Source organism: Telopea speciosissima, chromosome 1, assembly GCF_018873765.1.
Source record: "Telopea speciosissima isolate NSW1024214 ecotype Mountain lineage chromosome 1, Tspe_v1, whole genome shotgun sequence".
Classification (NCBI taxonomy): Eukaryota; Viridiplantae; Streptophyta; class Magnoliopsida; order Proteales; family Proteaceae; genus Telopea; species Telopea speciosissima.
The window spans coordinates 12,757,265-12,781,793 of NC_057916.1; the positions used below are offsets into that span (position 1 = coordinate 12,757,265).

Genomic DNA, 24,529 nt, shown 5'->3' on the forward strand with positions numbered 1-24,529 from the left:
AAATAAAATAAATATTACATCTGAAAACTATAATTATCAAATCTTGTAAGAATTTTAAGTAGTTTATACAATCATGATTATAAATCTTTTTTTTTTTGTTTCTTTTCAAAACTGATTTTAATTCCCTTCTTTTACTTTTACTTAAAACCAGAAGGAGCCAATATGTTGGTCTAAAAAGAGGGTACAGTGATGATTCATTTGCTAGAACCAAAAGTGACAATTTTGCAAGATGGGGATCCCATAAAAACTTTTCAAGAAGTGCGATAGAATAGATCATTTCTTAATAACAATAGTGAAGGGCCCTGAGAGTACTTAATGTTTTGATGCATAGAAATATATACCCAGTTTGGGGAGAGTCTGATCTTGGTCCCAAACACCCATTCAAGTGCAGTAATGGCCATCGGTGGAGGAAATAACTCAAGGAACAATCAGTCCATTTAACATTATAGATAGGCAAAAGTTTTCATTCTCTAATGGAGAAGAAAGAATCCCCCCTCCACTGGTGATTTGACCTTGTGATTGAATCAAAAACTCCTCTCCCTAATCCAATCAAACAGAATCAATGCCAATGGTGAGGGAATTCCTCCTTCAATATGGGTGAAGGAAAACTCAGTCCTTTAAAAGTCTGTACGTTGGAATCTTGTCGTTTGTTCGATTTTCTTTAGACATGGAAGATTCAAATCATTATTTTATTTATTCCCGTCTACATTGATATACCTCATTTCAATACATGTACGTATTCATATCCACCTACATACTTAGAGAAAGAAAAGGAGAGGAGAAAACCACTAATTGTGACTACTCTTTACATGCTGACAACCTCTTCTATCAGCTCATCAAGTAACAATTTCTCTATTTCCCTACCCACCGCATCAATATCATCCCCTACTTCCAGCCACATCATCTCTGTTCCCAAAACCTTCTGCGACGAGTCATTACTTCCTTCCTGTCCCTGGTTCACCAACAATTTCCAAAGCTCGTCCACTAGAGACTCTTCATACCCAGTGGTTAGTCTTTTCATTGCTGGCTTAACCCAGGGGTGTGGATCCATACATGGCCTAAGAATCTCCATTAACCCATAGTTTATACGATCAAACAACAGCTTCCTTTCTGATCTTGGCCATGTCAAATGTTCACGACACTTCTTCTCAAGCTTCTCAAACACCCTGGGATCTACAGGGCATTCCGGTGAGTGCAAAGCTGCCAAAACCATTTCCCGATCCAAAAAATCCAAACCCGAATCAACAAACACATCAACAACATAGAAGTAGTCTCGATTTTCTCCAGTGATCAATAAGCTCAAATGGTCACCTTTCTCTTCTAAATGACCAACAGATTCTTCTCCAATGTCTTCATCACTTGACACAAACATTTCTATTCCATCTGCATATGGATCTGAGCTCTCCAACTTGAGAAGCTGAAGCTGCATCCGAAGTCCTAGAGCAAAAAAGGTGAAGAGTTTTAAACTAAGGACAATATGAATTATAACGGGCACATACAAAGGATCTGTCAGTTTTCTATACCATTTAGATCAGCACTGACCCTCTCGAAACACTCAGAACCAGATGAGATGTCTTCCTCAAATGGTGGCTCCAGAACTGAAACTGGACTAGGCTGATCAACCTCTTTGGAGCTTGCTGGAGATTCTGGCTCGGGTAAAGAATAGTTTGCAGAGAGCAATCCTTTCTCAGTGGATTGGTCTGGTTCTTTCTGAAATATTATGACATTTTTCCAGAGAAAACAATTAGTATCAAAACAATATCATACAACTGATTTAACCAATGAGGAAACCTACTGTGTCATGGTAATAAATCTTAGATAGAAAGAACAAAAGCTCAAAGGAGTGACCAAAAAGCATCTAAAACAACTCTTTGGCAAGACTGATTACCAAGAAAATGACTGGCTGGATCAGCTAGCCTACTTTATCCAATATATTAATGCAAGCAAATCATAAGCCATCTGAATTGTAAGCCTACAGGTCCACTCCAAAGAAAGAGTTAAGGGAACAATTTGAGCCTTAAAATCACATGGACTGTTGGGAGGGAGATGCTCCATGGATCCAAAATCATTTTACTGTCATGAGATCAAGAATTGAAAATTATTTGTTTAGGAAATACAACAGTTATCAGGCTTGCAGGCTGTGTCACCACTTGGATTTTGAAAAGAAACTAATTTGGAGTAAATTAAAAAGAAAAACGAATAATTAAATAGTAAATACATCCAAACGATAATGAGAGGGTGTGTAAAACAAATGTTTAGAGATATTTCTGTTGAGCACAAATACAGTTTGGCGTTTGAGATTGATTTGGCCTTATTATTGTGGGTTACATGTTCACCACTCTTCTTTTTCTTCCAACCCCTTCCCCCCACCCCCCCCCCCAACCCAAAAAAAGGAAAAGAGGGAAAAAAAAAAAGAAAAAAAAAAGAGAAGATTAAAAGTGAGGAGGAAAAAAAATTAGGTTAACCCTAGCAAAACTGATGTTTCAGTGTATCAAAAATTAACCCAACACACCACTACAGAAAATGAAATGGAAGGCACCAAAAGGATTCCCAAAATTTTTTTCCCCCTTTGGATGGGAGGGGCGGGTGGAATCCATTTTCACTAAATCAAATTTAGCTAACAAAAAGAGGGGGGGAGGGAACACAATTCAAATAAATCATAGAAGAAAGTAAGCATTTTCAGAATATGTGCTCCTTGATAATTACATTGTACACTACAGCAAACCAACCCTAAATGTTGGTCAGTGAAGAAACAAAACATAAACAAAATTAGGCTATCTTTGGTATCATTTATGTTTTCATTTATTTGACACATTTTTCATTTTTGCAGAGGTTTGGTATCATTTATGAACCTTATTTCTATTTAAATAAGTCAGAATAACACAAAAATCATAAAAGACTCAGAAGCCATTTATTTTACGCGCTCAACTTTAATAAACAAGTGTTCTAATGGCTAAAAAGAAGGGGTAAAATGGTAAAAACATATTCTAAAAGAAACAATATAGCCAGGCAATTGGTTGAAGTAAACAAAGTGGAAAACAGATATTATCAATTGAACGATCCGACTAGGCATTCTCCTCCTTCTCGGTTCTGACCCACCAAATCGAAGACCTTTTCTTCTTCTGAGTTCTCATTTCTTTGATTCTAAAGTGTGAACTCAACTGGGTCAATGGTGATTCCCTGTGAATCTGCAGTACTTGGTTGCTGGCAGCGAATCTACGGTTTCTGTTTTCTTGTCTTGAAGCTGAGACTTTCAGCAAATCTATGCTTCTTTAAGTTTTGAATCCGTACATTTGAATAATCTACTATTAATTTGGAGGCGCAGTTGGTAAGTATTGTTGGTCCTAAATGAGAGTTTCATTGAGCGATCTATAAGAAGCTAAGTATACAAGGGCTTTGCCAGTTTGAAATGAATTTCACTGTGATCTAGTTGGTTGATTTCCAAAACCTTAGTGGGGAAATTGTTTTATGTGTTAGTGTAGTATTAGTAGCAGCAGATGTTCTGTAAATTTTTCGGATTTGCTAGAAGCTTGTACTCAGCCTTGAAAATTTTCTTCTCTGGGTATCATGAAATTTTGCATGAGAGTTCATTGGGTGTAGTTATGTAGATTATCTGCAATATGCTGGAAGTTGGTAGTGGTAAGCCTTGAAAACTTTTGTCTAAGAGTGAGGTTATGGTGGGTATGTCTAGGTAATTAGATTGGGCTAGGGATTGGCTCTTCCAAAGCTTGTTTGGACTGTTTGGAGATACTTGTCAAGTTTGTTTTTTCTTTTTTCCTTTTTTGGTGAGGGGAGAGAGTGGAATAAGGTGACATAGAGGATGATGTTTCACAGAGAATTAAAGTGGGATGAATGAAGTGGAGAGGTGAGTCCGGAGTGTTGTGTGACCGACGTATTCCTCTAAAGCTTAAAGGAAATTTCTATAGGACTATTGTTCGCCCGGCCTGATGTATGGGGCAGAATGTTGGGCAATTAAGAAGTATCATCTTGATAAGCTTTGTGTAGCAGAGACGAGGATGTCAAGATGGATGTGTGGAAAAATAAAGAAGTACGGAATGAACATATAAGAGCAGACTTGGGAGTTGCCCCGATCAATGACAAGCTTCAAGAGAGTCGTTTAAGGTGGTATGGTCATATTCAACAAAGGCCTAGGATGCCCTAGTGAGGAGTGATATGATTCTGATTGAAGGAGCTAAAAGAGCTAGGGGCAGAACTAAAATGACCATAGGAGAAGTGGTGAAGATGGACATGCATAGTCTAAGTCTGGTTCCAAGTATGACCTCAGATAGAGCCTATTGGAGGGCAAGAATCTATATCGCAGACCCCATTTAGCTGAGATTATCCTGACATGCTAGGTTGTGCCTCTTTCCTCTTACTATCTTTCATTTGTCTTTTTTCCTTTGTCATTTCCCATCACTTTCCCCATCCCTCTTCCCCCATCTTTTCTTCACCTTTTGTTTTAGTATAACTATGTTTTCTCTATTTTGTTTTGTTTGGATCCATGTAGCCAACCCCACTAAGTTGGGATAATGTTGAGTTTGTTGTTGTAGAGAGTGGAATAAGATGTTCATGATGAAATTCAAAAAGTAACAGAGGAGCCAATGATTAACCCAATCATGGAAGCAGTTGCTACAAAAGGCTTACCTTATGATGAAGTGGTGGATAATGTGATGAGGGATTAATTGTTGCAAAGAACATTTCTTATCCAAAAGTGCAACCTATGGTTAGTGCAAGCAGTGAATTGATTGCTTCAGAGTATACTAACCCAAAGGAAAGTCTTGTATGTACTATAGATAATACATTTGCTGTTGCAGAGAATATTACTTATCGAAAAGAGGGCGGTTGATTTTGACAAGGAATTACAAACTGTAGAGAAAATTACTCTTTTACAACAAGAAAGCATGTCATGTCCATATAGAGCTTTTAGCTATGAAGTGGTATTATATGAGCTTTAATCAATACATATGTTGTTTAGCAATGTGTTGAGTCTTTGTTTTTGTTATATCTGCTGTCTCAGAATTCCTCACCTATCTTGTGAAAGTTTTCATTTCTCTCTCTCTCTCTTTTTTTTTTTTTTTTTTTCTGGGGGGAGGGGGGGAGGAGGGGTGAGGGGTTGAGGATCATAAACTCTTTAATATTCAATAATCGACATAATGGTTGTTCTGTTCAATTAGGATAAAGAAAAAGTTGGTACATTCAAGAGCTGTTAGTGGAATAAAGTTGGGTTTCGATCATTACAGTGGTCACCTTGTTCTTTGTATTTGGCTTTTACTTTAATAATCAACAATCGAAATAAAGGTTGTTCATTATCCCCCGCCCCCTCCAACCACCACCACCCAGCAAAAAAAAAAAGGTTTTGCCCAGACTGGTTGAAAGGGTTACCATGTTTCTAGAGTAACTTTTGTTGTGGCCTCATTTCTACAAAAAAATACTATAAATGGAGTTCTAAAAAGCAATATTTAATAAAAGTTTCAAAGTTATAAAAAATATTCTGCACATAGGCATACCAAACCTATTTTTCATTTTATAATCTATAATTTCTAGTACTTACCAAAGGATTTTTATTTTAAGATCATATATGATTTTCATTAATGATTTTTATAAATAGGTCATAAACAAAACATAAATGATACCAAAGATAAAATTATTGTACCTGAAATTAGGATGTTAAGATGGATGAAAGTGTGTCAATCGGTGTGAGCTTTAGGGAAACCAAAACCGAACCAATAAGGGTTTTCGGTTTCAGTTTGGGTTCTGCTCGATTTCGGTTCGGGTTGTGATATCAGATTCAATTCGGTTCGGTTTGAAACCCGGGTATAGGCTGGTTTTGGGTAGGAATTAGGTAGAGTTTTTAGGGTTTTGGGGTTGGTTTTAGTTTTCGATTCGGTTTGGTCCTATCGGGCTGGCCAATCGGTGGCCTGTCGGTTTAGCCTGAACCGAGCCGAAACCAAAATGTGCTCTAACCCGGAAACTGAAGCCGAACCGATAAGCCATCGGTTCAGTTTGGATCAGGCTTGATTGGGTTTGGCAGGGCCGGTTTTGCCGGTTCGTTTTAGGTTTTGACACCCTTAGATGGATGAGTGGTGAAAATAGAAAAAGATAAAATAAGAAATTATCAAATTAGCGCTAATTTAGGAATAGCATAAAAACATGATTAGTTGCGAGAAAATCATTTGATGTGGCATGGAAATGTGCATCGGAGGCCTTTGAGTGCTCCAATACGAAGGGGTGATTTGGTGTAGATCAAAGAAGTTAAAAGAGTCAACGGTAGGCCTAAAATGACTATAGGAGAAATGGTGAGAAAAGACATGCATAGCTTAGGACTGCTAACAAGTATGGCTTTGAATAAAGCTGATTGGTGAAAAAGGATACTTGTAGCCGACCCCATTTTGTTGAGATAAGGCTGAGTTGAGTTGTAATACAGAAAACCAGCCTACTCAACTGGAGAAGTACATGCAAGTGGTTAATTAAGTCAAATCTAGGTGAAACAAGAGGCCTCAAGATTGTGATCATAATGCAAAGTCAAACAACATAAAGAGAACCAAATCAGCCAGTGACTACACAATCGTACCCACTTCCACAAAGGCAAAAGGGTGGGGGGAGTCATTGGAGATGTGCCTCTAACAGTTTATCAAGCATCATTTGAAACCACGCTACCAACTATCAAAGTGAGGAATGTCAGTAACGCTCATGCATGTAGCTTAAGTTCACTAACTTCACAAGGAAAAGTAAAACAGAACAGCAACAACTCAATACAGAAAACTTTTTCAAAAGAAACAAAATAAATAAAAACTCAAGAAAATCCCAGAAAACTCTTGTGAGAAAACTGTCCTGAAATTTAAGAACCTAAAGGAAGGCGTAAAAGAAATCTAGAGGAAATTACCATATTTTGCTGATGGCATCAGCAAGAAACCTATTGTTTGACATAAAATCTGAACGTTGCAATAGTTATTCTGATATTATTATTCATTTACAAAGTCAACCAGTTGAGTTTAAATCTTTTAACACCCTCATTCTAGAAAAAGAGCACATCTACCTCCAGTGTGTCCATGTGTATGAGAAAATAAGTCTTGACTCGGGATTATTAGACTGCCTAGAGACACCTGCTTCCGAACACATCAATTTTCTGAACTCCAATCTATGATTACAAGTTGAGTAAAAATAGAAAGTGACAAGGTCCAAATGAAAAATTACTCTAGGATAACAAAGATACAGGTGACAAGCAATCCATCTAACATGTTTGAGAGGGCAGTCAACAAGAGAATTCTAACCTTTAGAATTGATTCATTAGCATCATGAACAGAGGAGGCTTCAACGTTCTCTAATATGATACAGGCTGCCGATTCAGGCAGTTCCTCTTCAGGGGTTTCGGCAAGGCTGTTTATGTCCCACATCTCAGAAACTACCACTTCCTCAACAATTGGCCTCTTATCTGCCACATCACAAGAGAGCGGTTCAGGAATAATAGGTTTCTGCTCAGGTTGATCCCTTTCTACCAGATTCTTTCTTGGTTCATCCAGCCTTGGATGAGTTTCTTGTTCAGCATGATTATTCTCCCAATTTGTTCTAAAAGAAGAGTGAGATTTGCCATTCTTGTAGCTTAGGTCCCTGAGGAATGAATCTTCAATGCGGTTGGAATTTTTAATTATTAAATTATGAGGTCCCCGGTTGATAGCCTTTGACATCAACCAGCTGTCATTCCCAACAGCTCCATGAGCAATGCCAGATTTTGGATTTTCAAACAAAGTAAATGAAGCTGGAACTGATTTGGACCTTGGCAGATGTTTAGGATAGCCATCTTTCCAACCATCTCTACTGCTAATACCAATAGGGGTACCCCACCTTGCAATTCCATCAGTCCTTGCCAATCCATCACCTGACCCCAACATCGTTGGCTGGGTTTCTTTATCAGGCATAGCAAGCATTTCACCAAGGGTGCTGCCCTTGCCAACCAATCCCACTTCTTGATATCGGCGAGTCCTCTTCCACCTTTCTGAGAGTCGCTTCTTTGCCTCCTTGCTTACAGATGACTCAGTTGAACATGATGATGATGGACTGTACCTGTTCTTCCACTCAAGGATATCTCTAGAAGTTGGTGGCACGGCCTCTGATTCATTTGCAGAATCAACCTCCGACATGCTACATGAACTCTCATCCCCAGCATAACCTCTAAGACGTGAGCTGGATGCCCTTATAGAACTATTGCTTACACCTTGTCTCATTTGTCTAGTAATCTCCTTTGCAATTTCTCTGGAACTTTTAGACCTATGCCTCACATTGTTTGATGAACTTTTTCTATCCCACACTTCAGCAGACAACTGATGATTCTCAGAACTTCGAGATTCACCATCGATCCTGCATTCTGAATGGAAGCCTACGGAAGAACTTGGTGAGGCAGATCTTGATGTAATATGTGCCTTTCCAGGGTTGGGCTTCAAAACAACAATCCTCGTAGGAAGAACACAGTCCTCATCCTTCTCTTCAAACCGAGATTTCATGTTCTTAGATGAATTGTAGGCACCATCTCTACCATGGCCATGGCCAAAGTCTTTCGGCATCAAGTTTATAGTTTCCCCCTGGTCAGTTTTTCGCCCAGCTTTCCAGCATATGTCAGGGTGTTCATGCATTGAAGCATTTGATGATTTTAAGACTGTTATGTGACCAAATTGGTGAGTGGGTGGGGCACCATGGAGATCACGTAAATGCTTTGAGAATAGAGAATCTGGTTCTTGAAGAAATTTCAGTAAGAGATCCTTGTTGGAGTCTAACACATCTAGTGCATCATGGAATTCCTTTGATTGTTGAAGCTTTTCATCAGTCGATAGACGTTTTGCATCCATGAACTTCTGCCTAATGAATGCCATCTTTGAATCACTAGGTTTAGAGTTTCCTATGCCTTTCTGAATTGATGGCTTACTCTGCTTCTCTCCCTTTGATGTTTCCCTGACTTCAAAGACATCCTTGAATTCCTGAGCCTCCTTGACATGCTTCTTTCTTGAGAAACGGGCCTCATGCGATGGTTTCTTCTCTTGAAAAGCTATAGATGCAGTTTTTTGTAGGTAGTTTTTCGAGAACACTTTCGGTTGTTCATGAACAGGCTGCTGAGATGGCAATGCATCAAGGCCCATCAATCTTGCAATAACACTTGGAGGACGTCGCTTGGATTCCATATCTTTTGACAATTCTTCTGCTAATAGCTTCTTCATTGGAGTCCCACAGGCTTGTTTTGAAGAACTTCTCCTCAAATCAAACATAAACTAAAACAAACACAAAATATACTTGCATCAGGTGGAAGAAGATATTCAGTAATTATAAGGGGGGGGGTAGGGGGAAAGAACCACGTCTCATTGAGATATCAGCAAGACTGACATTTGATTCTTTACCAAGTAAATATAATTAATTAAAGAGAAATTAGTGCAAAGAGGATAAATGGCTTACCGAATCTTCATCTACAGGACCACTGCTACAAGAACTAGAATCAGAGGCTTCATCCGAGGAGATCACTGATTTTCTGCTCTGCCAATCTCCTGGAAATAAACACAGTACTATTATGACTAAAGTTCCATGGGGAAAATATGCACTATACAGATTAATAGAAATAGCAGATAGCCTTTTAAAAATAGAAAACCATAGAACAGCAAAGAATATTGGGAAAAGTATCCACACCCAAAGATGAGATGAACATTGGAGATAGCAAATAGCTGCAATAAACTTTTACTTCCCTCCCAAGGATAGAGTTACCCATTAATTTCATTCGTAACCGAGCTATTGTTGAACATGCTGAAGAAGAAGAAGAACAGAGACGGGAAAGGATCTTTCTGACATCAAGTAATATTTATAGAAAATGGCAGGCCGAAATCAAGTGCAAATCGGAACCATACCAGACAAATAAATAACAGAACGGTTAAAAGATATAAAAGCAGAACATGAAGCAAAACGTTCACCCGGGAGAATACCAAATAAAAAACACTCGCCATTGCCAACAAAAAGCAGAAAAGCAAAGAAAGAAAAAAAAAATCTAAAGGAAGCCCACATCACTGTTATGATACCTCATTATAACCTCCAAACTCTTCCATTGAAGAGAGACATAATCATGCGAATAGCACCATAGGAAAAAATCAAATACAGATATCATTCGAAGCAAAACCTACTTTTCTCAAAACAGAATAATACCAACATCAATAAGTAAAAAAAAAAAAAAAAAGAAGGAAATTCAACCTTAAAATAACGCCACAGCTGCACATATGAGGAAAGGAAAGGAAGAAAAAAGCCCTAGAAGCCATGGCAACCGTTGTCTGACCTTCTGACGAGAGGTTTCTGATCTTTGCTGCATATCCGTGTGAAGGTCTCTCCCGACCATGCCACCTCTGAAATCCCTCCATATTCACGCATAAAAAGCCAAAATCTCGATCTCAGTACACGAACATAAATCTTAAATCCCGGAAGAGTAACACGACGATTTGTCGTGGAGAATGAAGGAAGGATCCCAGAAAATCATACTCAGAAACCTCAGCTTTTCTATCTTATGTTATCTTAAAAAAGAACTGCGATATAAAATTGTTTCTATGCGTGTCTGATCTGAGAAACGCACGGATCGGAACCAAGTCGTGTTGGCTTCGCAAAGGAAAGAATGTGCGAGAGAACAAAGAAGAGAAGCTCCAAAAATGGCAAGAAAAAAAGGAAGAAAGATAGTTGAAGCTCTGGTTCCCAAACTGTAACGCAACGGCGGACATTAATGTCTCTCCTGACGATCTCGACCCAGATCTTTCGGCTTTCACTCCTCCTTTACATCACTACCTCAGCTATTAACAACTGGATAACCTGAGAAATGAGAATGGAGAGAGAGTGAGAGAGAGATACAGAGTTTTTTGAACTTTCAAATACCGATTTTCTGACACCAACCTGACCCTTGCGCGGGCTAATGCCCTAATCCACGCGGCGCTTCTCTAATGGATCACGTATTTAATGATCTTCCTTATTCTCAAATTAATTGACTATAATGTCCTTTCGTTAAATAAAGTAGGTTATTACCACCGTACATGTGGATGTCCATCAAGACTGATTGTCTCCGTTAAGGTCTCTCCGTTACATTGGATCTTGTCCCCGTATCACACATTTGAAAATGACAGTATCTAAATACGTGTTTAATGGCGTGGGCCTGGGTTAACGACAACTCGGCCCATCATGCGTGAAGTATACGAAAGCATGGGACCCACTGGATAGTTCCCGTTTAACAACAACAAATAAGCTCTGATGCTTTCCTCTATCACATCAATTTAAAGCAATATCCCTAAGTTTTAACTTTAACCATTCGTATCATCACATAATCTAACGCCCTTTAATTAATACCAATTGAAACAGTAGGGTTATAAGGTAGGGTCTTCATGATTCGAGGTCGGTATCGTATCGGACAATACATTTCAGTTTTACTAGTCACTGATCTTGATACTGTATCAATATTGTATCGATAAAATAGAACAAACAAAAGATAAATTAGTGAGGAAAAAAATAAAAAGCATGGAAAATCAGGGCAAATTTTGTCTATTACGATGAATTCATGCCGACATTATATTGATATTGTATTGGTTTTGCAACTGATCAATACCCGATCCAATACCTTGCACTAAAAGCACGAGGGTCTTCTTAAAATGAGTCTCGAATCCCAAGGAGTAGGGGGTGTCAAATTTCAGCTAAAATTGGCATCGATGATCAAAACCAACCAATTCCAACCAGATCAAATCGAACCAAACTCTATTTAGGGGTCGATCCAAGGCTTGCCCTGGTGGTTCGCTACTCCCTTGGGAGAACTGCGTCAGGCGCTTGATCGGTGGTTCAAATCTCCTTAGCGACACCTAATCCACATTTAATTGCTTTCCAAGAAGTGGAGTCTTTGGGTACCATATTTGACCCCTTGTGGGTCCCCTCGTTGTCTCCTTGTGGGGTCCTGTTAAGGTTGATGGCCAGTGGGCCCTTGAATTGCACCCCCAAAAAAAAAAAAAACTCTATTCAGGGGTTAGTTTCTATCTGGGCTCTTACAAAACCAATAGAAATTGAAAACGCTCCAATAGAAAACCACATTGAACCCAATAAATACTGGGAAAATCTAAAAAATCAATACAAATTGTACTTTTTCAATCGAACTAATAGCAACCCATTAACCAAATCTGATATATACCCGAAATTGAACTGGATTGAAACCGATACTTTTCTTGTTGGGCAGGCTTTGGTTTAACCCAATTAAGAATTGAGAACGAAGACTGATTCAACTTGATCAAAATCGAACCAAACCAACCGATTGATAACCCTACGAAGGAGAGTCAGCTCTTCCCATATATGTGATATGTAGATTTTAATACTTATCACACTTGTGAGTGCCATTCGGCAAACACGTGGCCTAATTTAAATACATATATTTGGCAATTAATATTTCGTTTCTATTACCCTCTTGAGGTGGGAACCCATCTATTTTTTTGCTTGTAAATTGATTTGGTAAGATAGATTATTATGGAGGTACAAATGGAGCCACCTATGTTAACAAACTCAGAAGAATTGTGCTTTTTAAATTTAACACACAAAAATGATGCCAAAAATATGTATTGAAATTTTGAAAAATTGTTTTTCTGACACTTTATTAGCATAATTAAAGGATAGACGATTTGATCATTTTAATCAACGAATATATGAAGTTAAAATGAATGTATAAGGTGCAAATTTATCACATCTGTAGCTGAAATTAGGATGTTGAGATGGATGAGTGGTAAAATTAAAAAAGATAAAATAAAGAATGAACAAATCAGAGTTAATTTAGGAATAGCTCCGATACATGGTAAGTTGCGAGAAAATCGTTTGAGCTGGTTTGGACATGTATAATGGAGGCTTTTGATTGCTCCAGCAGGGAAGGGTGATTTATTTAGATTGAGAGAAATTAAAGAGTCACAGTAGACCCAAATTGATTCTAAGAGAAGTGATGTAAGAAAATAAATGCATAGCTTAGGACTCATAACAAGTAAGACTTTGAATAGAGCCGATTGTAAAACCAGGATCCATATAACCGAACCCATTTAGTTGAGGAAGATGTGTAAAGTTTTGTTGAGTTGTAATCACCACATCATTCTATGTATCCTTCCCAAGTCCCAAACATGTGATACACTCTGGCAAAAATCTACGGTCATGTACCAGGGCTTGTAGAGTGGTTTGGCGCAATGGTAAGTTGACACATTGTCTTAGATGAAAGAGCTCAAGACTCACCATTTGTTAAATCATAGTTTTTTTTTTTTTCCTGCCTTTCTTGATGCCCCTTTGACATCACAACTCAAAAGAGTTTTTAAGTTGAAAAATCAACTTGATCATGTGATCGTTGCTTAACAAGGGGAAAGGGGAAGCATATTCCTGGCCATAAGGTCATTCAAAGAAAGAAATTTGATAAAGACCAAGTTTCCCTTCAACCATAGACTTTGATCCTTAGATTAGATTGAGAAAGAGTATTTTCGGTTTCATATAATAGGGTTGGGAGCTAATGATGACTTCAAAATTCAATTACATTGTCACCTCGCCAACGGTGAAGGAAAACTTAATCTAGTAAAGCATAATTAAATTACAAATTAATCAAATAGCAAATAATCATCAAGTCAAGTTGAATTTTTATTTAAATTGACTATGACGTATTTTTTTTTTTATCTAATTAGATGATTCCTCATGATGCAAGTGTGGGGGATTCTCTCACGCTACACCAATGGCGACACAGAGAACGATATCATGCATATGAGATCCACATGGTCAAGAGAAGAACAAAATAATAATAAAAGACCCATATGAGAGAGCAATAGTGCACAAGCGACGTGGGGATTAAGATTAAACTAGAATTGACACACTTTTTGTTTTTGGAGAAAAGTTCTCTACAGAGGAGTGTAACGATCATGCATAGACACAAATGGGGTGAAATGGCCGCTCCGTCCCCATGATACCAACGCGCTCTCTCGGTGACCCCAAGTGCAGGGCCACGTTCCCCACAGAGAATGCAGGCCCATTTTTTTGTTATATTGAAAGAAATGAATTTAGGCAAATTTCACAAAATCTATAGGAAAATCATTCATGATAAACCAAAAGCAGGTCAACCAGCTACTCCTTTGCTTTTGTTTGTCCAATTAAGCAAATGTAACCTATCATGAAAATCACAATGGTGGGGCCGTTGGGGCAAGTCTTTTCTACACTATTACCAAATCCAACTGGCCCAATCTAAACATGAGAGAGAGTGCCAAGAAGGTACTATATAGCATTACAAGCATGCAATTCAACTCACGGCCAAATTCTTACTTTGTCGTGGGACCCACAATTGCAAGATATATCTACTTGGAATTTTTTTATTTGGTAAACATATAGCAATGAATCAAATACAGTATAGTTTTGGCTTTTTGGATCGAATCCAATGTAGACTAAAGAAAAAAGAGATGTTTATAACCAATGGCACAAGACACTTTAAAAACGTCAAAAAGCGAACCATTTTTTTTTGGTAAATGTGCCACATAGTATCTAACCATTTTTTTTTTAAATCTTCTAGAATGGATTCGCTTTCCACCGTGCCTAATTGCATTTCTTCCGGTGTAGTTCCATGACACGCTAGGTTTCTTATTGATAATGCAGGCATGGTCTGAAGAATCTTCACCAAAAAAAAAAAAAAAAAAGGTCTGGAGAATCGGGATTGAATCGCTGGTTGCAGTGGATTCGGATCAAAATCATATGATTTCATTTCTGATCAATTTATACTTTAGTTCTAACTAGGGTTCATGACGATTCCGGCTGAATCAGAAAGAATCAACAGAGATTGACTTCATTGCCGATTCCACTTGCTTGAACCATGAGTGCAAGGACCTCATGTAAAATGATGAATCAAGACCAATTAATTTATGGATCTAGTCGTACCATCTCTCAACCCCCCCCTCCCCCAAAAAAATCCTACCTTAATATAGTAAAAAAATTATAAATAATGCAGAATATTTTATGAAAGCGGGTTCTCTGTCGGGCAGTGTAGCTCATGCATCAACACAGGGTCAATCACAGTGGGATGAGGTGGTCATTTTGCCTACATTGTGTCTGGGCCTGTTTCCAAGCACGTGGCATGTCAACAAAACAAGAGAGGCCCTAATTCAATTGTATAATCCATTTTTAATTTCAAAGTTTCCTTGGCTCGAGACCTCCTGATGAGCATGGGTATGAAACACACCATAGCTGACCAACAACGCTAAGCAGTTGTTGTTTATTCACCATTTTTATTCTCTTTGTAGTTTATTTTGACACTTGATGGAGACAATTTGAACTCAAAATTGACACATAAGTAAAGGAACACGGGTTATCTATTTTTAAAATATGGGAGCCCACCTAATCTACCATGTGGTAGATGTGGCTCTGAAGCTAGAATTCAAGGTTTTAGGTATCAGTATTGGTATCAGATCGATCATCTCAATCGATTTGTATCGATATTGACTATAACAGATACCAATACATTATTGATATGAATCAACCAATATGATACAAACATTCATTTTTTATTGGTATCAGATCGGTCTCAACCCCTCCCATTCGATCCCCGCCATGGCTGCCTCCTTGGCACCCAATAAACTAATCTGGCTCCTTGTGAGCATTATAGCTCCCCAAAAAAAAAATTTTATATAAACCAAATGCCAAGGGTGTGATCCAACCTACTTTGATCAATGCAGCCCTTCTCAATTATAATGAAATTATAGTTAATTTGTAGGGGAGCTTACAAGAACAGTAAATTTCCTTCATCAATGAAATAAAAAGGTTTCTAAGATTACTTTACATTACATAAATCGAGTTTCCCTTCACCCCCAACCAAGAGCAAACCTGTTAAAAAAAAGGCAAGATCTATTCATACGGTTGGACGAAGGAAAGGTAATTGGATCTTCTTAATGGTGGCATTCATTAATTTTACAGTCCAATCATAATATCAAATCAACTTAGACGAAGAGATTTTTTGCTTCATCTAGTGTGATGGAAAACTTTCTTCTAAAATAATAATAATAAAAGAATCTGTGAAAATTGCACTCTTGTAGCATGGAAAAGTTTTTCCCACCAAACATTTATTCGTAAATAGAGAATATGGTAGGAGAAACACTCTTGTAGTATGGAAAAGTTCTTCCCACCAAACATATATTTGTAAATAGAGAAGCTTGAATGGTGGGAGAAAAGCCTCTATCATTCTTAATACAAAGAAGAAAAAAATAAAGAATCTTTTTTGATTGGCAACGGTTCATATTGTCATTTTCTATAACTAAATGCATGAGATTGTCTTTTAAATTTGCCAAATGGCAAAGTAAACAATGGAGGAAGCTACTCTTAAAGATATATAGATTGAATTTATTTTTTTTGGGTGAATTATATAGATTGAATTAGATGAGTAGAAAAGCGAAGATCTTCTTGTAACCAAACTCGGTAGAAACAATATTGTAACGTTTTTTAGAGAATTTTTTTATTGTGGAGAAACGACCACTCTGCCCCTATGAAAAGTGGAAATCTCGCCTCCCATAATGCTTCATCGTGTGCTCGTATTGGCCCAGCAGACGCACAAGGGCCACACTCCCTTTATTTTTTTTTATATTTTGTAACTATGTAACACATACTGCCATTTCACATGTCAATTCAAACAGAAGAAAATTAAAAGATCACATAGCCAAAAAACCCCTATCAAAACATGTTTTTTAGTAAGACTTAGATCAAGATCTTATTTAGGCCAAACTAGAAAAAATGTTGGCAAAATTCTTTTTTAATTCAAATTATTAAAGCATGTTGACTTTTAGGCTCAAGCAATAATCTGGCAGGATTAAGTGAATGATTGTCTCATAAATGACCACGACAGCCTCAGTTTTGTTGTTTACCAAAAAATACAAGGCATTTGGTATGTAGGTGATGGGATTTTCTTATTGATATTCTCTAAGGTGTCAATAGATTTGTAATTTTATTTTTTTATTTCTTGTTTTAAATTTTTAGTATTAAAACTTATTTAATGTAGGTGTAAAAAAATGGTTTTCAAAAAATTGAAAATCTTATTCAACATTTAATGCAGTTCCTATATAAAATGACAAATTTAGTCTCTTTGAAAAAATTACATTAAATGTTTTTAGGAATAAGATAATAGAAAATTGAATGAAGGTGTCAAATTCTAATACATTTTTTTTTTCGTTTGGAGTTAAAATTCTAATACATCTCTAGAGGGGTCATTTGCACACTCTCTTAGGTGATTATTATAACTATTAGAGTTTTGTTACCTCATAGTCTTACTTTTTAGCCCTACGAAAATTGAGAAAGCCTTTGCCACAATGCCAGACTGTGAAGGTTAGACCAATGGGAGAAGTATGATTGGTTTTGTTAGGCATAGGAAAGAGAATGTCAGAAATTATTAAACGGTGAGAAATTATGAGAGAGTTTCTTAGTGTCGGTCATAACATTATCATCCAAATATGATGGGGAGTGGACGTCAAAAGAGTTTCATTAATTGACAATGACAAAAAAGATACTTTAAATACCAAGACAATTAGGTTTAAGACAAGCAAACCATTTAGAAGCAATCTTTGCATATTCTATCGGAGATAATCAAATTCTAGATTTCATACATCTCCATCAACATTCTCAGTGAAATTGCCTAACATGAAAATAAAAAAAAAGGAAAAGGATATGATTCAATCCAATTTCTTCAATAATTGTTTCCCAAGATTCTAAAATCTGATGAAAAGGAAACTTATTGACAATAGATATTGTGAAGGTGTCCTAATCCTCTGGCGGGTACTAATCCACAAAGAAAAGATAGTTTGAAAAGGATTAACTCTTTTTATTTTATTTTTTGGTAGAAAAAAAGGATAAACTCTTTGTCTTTGTTGTCATTTATTAAATAAGTAAATGTTTAAGCTTTTGAAGAAGAAGAAAAAGACACTTTACCTAAACCAACAAATGTTATAGACACCAACCCTATAAGTTAGCTAGGTACTACCTATTAGTGGATAGTCAAGAATCAACCTACACCCTTCTTTTGATAATGCAGATCACAGAGTACAGGTTCATGTGGTTGAGTTTCGGGCAGTGGTTTCCTATTAGGGGTGTCAACCGGTCAGGTTCGGTTGGGCTTAATCAATTCCCATCAATTTAAGAATCCACATCGTTTCCGCCCTTTTAGGTAATCAGGGCATATACATGTTTCTAATTACTCAATCGGTTATCCATTCTTTATCAGGCTTTAATCTAGATAATGACTAATCAAAGTATAAACGTCCTTAAATGGGTAATAATCAGGTTAAATGTGCTTAAAAGGGCTAGTTGATTAATAAAGCTGAATGAGCTTAAAAGGGCTATAAACGGTTGATTAATGTCCGATCATAGAATTCAATTGGTCCCATTTGAGCCACTATTTTGCACAAAAAATGCCCAATTATTAATCAATCGGTGCTTAAGTCCAATACATCTATTAATCAGTTTGGCCGATCTCAAGCTTCAACCGGTCAATCCAACTTTCGACACCCCAATGGGAGACTTTAACTACAAGTATTAGAGGCTACAACTAAAGTGGGGAGGGGGATAAGAGGGAAAATAGTATGGATGTCAAGCATCCGATGGGGGGAATTTGAACCAACGATCTCTCTCAAAGACTTAGGCCAATGCTCTATTGCACTGACAGCCACCACCACACCAAGAAGAGTTTCCCAATTTATGTTTTAAGTTGAAGCTCACAATTATAGATTTGCAGTTAAACCAAATCATTTGAGTGCCCACCCCGGTCCATAGTTCCTGGTCCACCAACTGTTTGGGTTAGTTATTTTGGACATTGATCTGCAACATAGTCATTATAGGAACAATAATATAAGGAAAAAGCAGCTGATGGATCTCCCAAGGAGAATTCTTTCCACAACCTGTAACTTCTTTTCCCATGAAACATGGTTAAGGGACCTAATTGATGATCTAGTTTTTGGGTGGGGAACCCTCTCCCATTTTCTAATTGCAACCATCAATCATGTGTGAAGTGTGAGCTATCTCATTTTAGGATAGTGTACCTCGAGGAGAGAAGTTGGGTATAACATTTTAAGGTGAAAGGTTTTATATATGGGCAAGGGATCGGCATGTTGGCAGCGTGTCTAGGTATCTATACACCGAGGAGACAAGGAAAACGAGAAGAGAATGTGTCAGACAAGAGGACAAGATAGTGTACAAGTACAACATTACAATCTTACCCTTAACCATTTGACCAGTTTCCCTTCACCGTGGGTGAATAACATCGTGTCTGGTTGTGTAAATTTTTGGATGTCTGTATTGAATCAGATGTAATATCCATAGATGAGAGTATCTGTGGATTTAAAATTCTGACAAACGCACATAGGGGAACTAAGTGTGGATTGTATATGACAAACCGCAAACCAAACCCCACACCACCCCCCCCCCCTCTCATTTTTTTTTTTTTTTTTTTTTTTTTTTATTTTTAAAACCGGGCCCCTTTTGTTTTATTAGGTGATGAGTTATCACTATCACTCAACGCCTTTATGACTTTTAGCTTAGGCTGAACCCCTTGGAATAAGGCAGTGATGGTCTTTGAATCTGCTTTTGTGGGCTTATTCTCGGCCCGTTGAGGATGGGCCCTTTCAATTCTTAATTTTTTTTTCAATCGCCTATGAACTGAAGTTGGTGGATTTACTTATTTCGAAAATTTGATAATAAAAAGTTTTTTTGCAGGGTTTTAGTTTTATGGTATCGGTCGTCGACGAAACTAATAACAAACGTCCATATCGAGCCGTATAAGACTGAGACTGGATTAAAATGTTGCCCGGCTGATATACCTGATTTGATACCAATTCCTAAAACCCTAATTTTTTTATTAGAAGAGATTCAAATATGGTGGTGCGAATTTTAATTTTACAGTATATTTGTTAATTATGATTGTTATGAATTAGAAGGGGGTGTTCGTACTAAAAATTTGTTCGCTAATGCACCTTGACACTCAGAATCGAGCCACCTTAATCCTTTTTTTTTTTTTTTTCTTTTCTTTTTCCTTCATATAACCCTTTGTTTTATTAAATATTCACACCAATGATGTAGATTCATGGGGAACTTAAGACCACAAATGACAAGAAGTCATTTTCATCACATTAAAAAAGGAAGAAGAAAAGCCTTAGTGTATGGTGATATGCTCATGCCTTAGTTAGGAAAATTTTGATGTAACCAAGATTGGTTACAACAAAACTGTAACTTTATTTTTTTTGTTTCTTGTCTTTATCCCAAACAGTTATTTTGGTGGGAAAAAAGGATTTTCAAAATAAATTGAAAATGACTTATCAATATATAATTTTCAATAGCTATCATTGTCCATGTGAAATAACATGATTATTCCTACATTAAACAATCTTTGGCAGTAAGACACAATTTGTTAGTTCACCTATTTGGTGACAACAAGATGCACCCTTTAGAATTTATATAAACCAAGTTTGGGCAAGGCACATTGGTTAAAAATTGAAAAATAGTAAATGAAAGATGATATAAATCGTCTACAAATCTTATGAGACTAAAAATTGCATAAGATCAATCAAACACCTCTTACTATGCATAGTAAACATGTATGAAAAATTTTCTACCCAAAAAAAAAAACAAAAAATGTATGAAAATTTGGACCTAGGCCTTATTAATTAAGTAGGTTTTAATTCATCATACAATTATGCATTTTGGTATAAATTAAGTACCCTAAATAGAAAAGATAGATTGTCAAAAGAAAAGGAAATAATTTATAAATATTCCTAGAGACAAAAAAGTGCCAGCCGGTAGCGCAGAGCATGCCACCCAGCACCCAGAAAAGGGGTGCACAAAATGACCATCGCACCCCCTGAAAAGATGGAAATGACTTGGGTTGCAACGGACATAGGGCGGCATGCGCATCTTTCCCATATTCTTATATGGAAACCTTATATGTAAAAGGCCATATGGTTATGTATAATCTCACAATGAATTTAAATTCTAATCATACAGTATATAGTACTACGAAAATGATTGTTATAATGATATATTCTTTTTTTTCAGATATGAAAGAAAGGTATCATGTAGAGGCAGATATTAGACCACCACAGTTGAGCTACTACAGAAACCGGAGGGATTACAGAAGGCCAATCAATGCAATCTGCCTAAAAAGATGAGAAGTGGTCCGAGGTTAAAATGGAAGCCCTTCGAAGAGAGAATTAGTCTACAAGTCTTTAACTACTTGCCCAATAAATGATGACCAAAATTCTTAACAAACTGAACAAATCAAATTCAAACAACTGCATGAACCAAATTCATAACATAATTTCAGCTCAACATAAATTCAGTGATTTGAGATCCTGAGCATCACAAATCAATCACGGACTATGCAAATATATGCTGGATCATGTCTATGTACCCAGATTCACTAACCAATGTATTAATCACTGCTAGTATTAAACCAAAATGACTAAATTTAGCTAATTAACTTTATCATTCAACCAATTGAACTCCTAACCTACAGTAAAGGTTTTTTTTTTTTTGGGGGGGGGGGGGGGGAGGGGGGAGGGGTTGAACTTGGAACAGTGGAACTCCAATGGCCACAAAGTGCCAAAAATTGAGGCCCTGTACAATTGATAACAGCCACAAAGAGACACCAACCTGCTAGTTCATTCAGAGGGATTACCTTTTAAAATATGTGAAAGAAATCCATATGCACCATGGGCAGCCTCTGAAAACCTAATATCAGACTAGCAAGAGCCACTTGTAGCTTAGCACCCCAATATCAACTGCTTTTTAGGAAATTCAAACAGGTATTAGCCAACATATAGATATGATGTAAAAGTCATTGGCAGTTTAGAGTCCAACTTGATAGATAACCATAATGCTTCACTAAAGTTGAATCTCAACAAGTTTAAGCTTAAGATTTCAACTTGGATGATTGTTGGGGAGTTGGAACTAGGAGATAAAGGCATACAACTCCCAATAATGCCAGAATCATATTACAAGACTCAAAATGATGTCTATGGGTTTTTCCTTTTTTCCTCTTTTTTTTTTTTTTTTTTTGGGGGGGGGGGGGGGGAGGGAAAGAGAGATGGTTAAAGCATTAAGAAATAAAAAAAAATTACAGATCTTTCGAAGCATAAAGCTTCCCATGTTATGCCCACTAATTTTTTGACAATCTTCTTTATCACATTAATTACTGAAGAATTTTAATGGTTAGAAGAAAAAAAAGAAAAACATATGTATCAAAGTAATCACAAGAATCCCATAGAAGTCCTCCAGAAAGAAAAGTGGCAACCAAAAGAACAAGACTTACAAACATATAAGCAGCAGATACAAGTAGTAGCAAGATTTCAAGTCAGAAACAGTAGTATGTGAGGCCAAATAGGTAATAATAAGAAAAAGATGGGCTGCCCTTTGTTCATGTTGCAAACCAACCATCTGGTCCATGAACTCCAGATGATACCTCTACCCACGTCTTAATGAAGTCAACAGTTCCACTTCTCTATCACCACTCACATTTAATGACTACCTTAATGGACAAAACCAGGATGCTCCTTGTCCATGTTGCATTTGCTTTGTAAACTCTACACAACTATCTTTTGACTTCTTAGTTTGTTTGGCAGAAAATGTTGCCGCAGTAGTGGAAAAAGATATCATATAGCCAAAGTTGTGTTCCTTGATTACACTCCACAATAACATTTCCAAAAACCCTTAAACAAAATGGAAAACAAGATCCTAACTACCACCAACATATGTCTCTAGTTAGAACACTAATACCAGTTGGCTTTTCCATTTGAGGGTGGAGTATGTGAGGCTTCTCTAGTATACTTTATGAATTATGTGATTGAAGTATACAATGTATTGTGTAAATGTCAATAAATCTAAATTCATGTTGAGAATAAATGATATGTGAACACCAGGGCATGGAAATCCAATGGACACACAACCAATTGAGGAAAAACAACCCCACTTCAAATAAATCTAAGACTACAGTTCAGTATTGTCAAATTGAAAATTAGGGTTAAGGCGACAAATTCAGGTTTGATGAGAAATCGAAATTTGAGCTTTAACCTCCCCCCCCCCCCTACTCTCAGTCACTAGTTAAAAGGAATCACCAAAACAAAAATGAAGCTCCAAGACAAAAGGTTTGAAATGCAGGTACGTTCGTATGGATGTTTCATGGTGACTAGCTCAAGTTTATGGAACAATTTGGGCAGTTCTATACAATTACAGTTATTCTTCTCTCTTCTTCTTTTTGGCAGGGGGAGGGGATTTGAAGCTATATGATCCAAGCAGGTTATAATTTGTAATTACATATTAGTTATTAACATTCTCATTTCCCTTAAAAAAACATAAAATGTGTCAACTTGGAACAAAACAGAAAAATCAACATCTCAACCCATGCTTACAAATTCAATGATGTCAAAGAGGGAAAGCCTACAGCCACATCTAAAGTCTCAAATAGGTTTATGTTGACCCCATAACCAATGTCTGTGCACTAAATGTTCTTACCTTCTTGTAAGTTGATAAAAACAAGATATGCTGACTTCATGGCATTAACAAGGTCTCAACATGCACTTTAGAGAAAATCCACAAGGATAACGCAGAAATGTGTCAAGGCTAGACCAAACATTATGAGAAAAATGAAATCTGAAAAATCCAGATTATTGATCTCAGATGCAAGCAAGCTCAATAATAAAATGTGTGATCAGATCTGAGATGAAGGAGGCAACTGTGTTTCTACGAGAAAAAATCAAATCGATGGAATGGGAGGGAAAAGAGAAGAGATTGATCTGCTTGGGAGGAAGAAGAGAAGATATTAGGTATGCGATAGCACAACAGAACCAAAATTCTTAAAAAAAAAACTCATATCATCTCTAATCATAGTACTAAAGCTCGCCGAAATTACCAAAATTTCGGTAATTTCGGTGAGGTTGAGACAAAATGCACCATCGAAATGGAAAAGACCATATTTCAGTCAAAATTTCGGCCAGTTGTGACATTTCGCCAAAATATCGGTCTACTGTTACAAAGCCGAATTATAAAAGGGCAGAAACTCGTAAGTCTCAGTCGAAATTTCGACCGAGACCTCACCAGAGTGTTCTTTTTGCTCCCATTTCGACTCCAAAAGTTGGTTTTTGCTATTTTGCGGTTCATTCTTCGAATTTTCATCGCATCAATGTCGGAAATGCTTGAGAAACACTGCATTGAAGCTTCTTCTCCGCTCCACATATCTGAAGCCTTCTCCACTGTCCAAGGTAAAAGTTTTTTCTCCAAAAATGTTTTTTTTAAAAAAATTACGATCAATACATGTTGGTTGATGATGAATTTTATTATATGTAAGACACCGGAGCCCGATTTTCTCATACCCTAGATCGTCTTTTGTGGATGACATCTTCTCATACCCTGGCTACCCAACCCACCAGCCGTACCTGCTGCCAGTGGCATCATATCGCAGTGGATCAGTGGGTAATCGTGGTTCTTCACAGTTTGGTGACCCATATCCTAAGATAGGTTACCTTCA

General features: G+C 37.1%; 1 protein-coding gene across 1 annotated transcript; it reads right to left on the reverse strand.

Annotated features, from left to right (window-relative positions):
* Positions 1-775: 775 nt before the first annotated feature.
* On the reverse strand, positions 776-10,274 carry LOC122667976. The gene is made up of 6 exons (XM_043864485.1): positions 10,219-10,274; positions 9,439-9,527; positions 8,368-9,257; positions 7,272-8,334; positions 1,524-1,710; positions 776-1,437 (listed from the first exon to the last, which is right to left on the reverse strand). The coding sequence occupies exons 3-6, from the start codon at positions 9,252-9,254 to the stop codon at positions 806-808; spliced, it is 2,769 nt and encodes a 922-aa protein (XP_043720420.1). The 5' UTR covers positions 9,255-9,257; positions 9,439-9,527; positions 10,219-10,274; the 3' UTR covers positions 776-805.
* Positions 10,275-24,529: the final 14,255 nt, after the last annotated feature.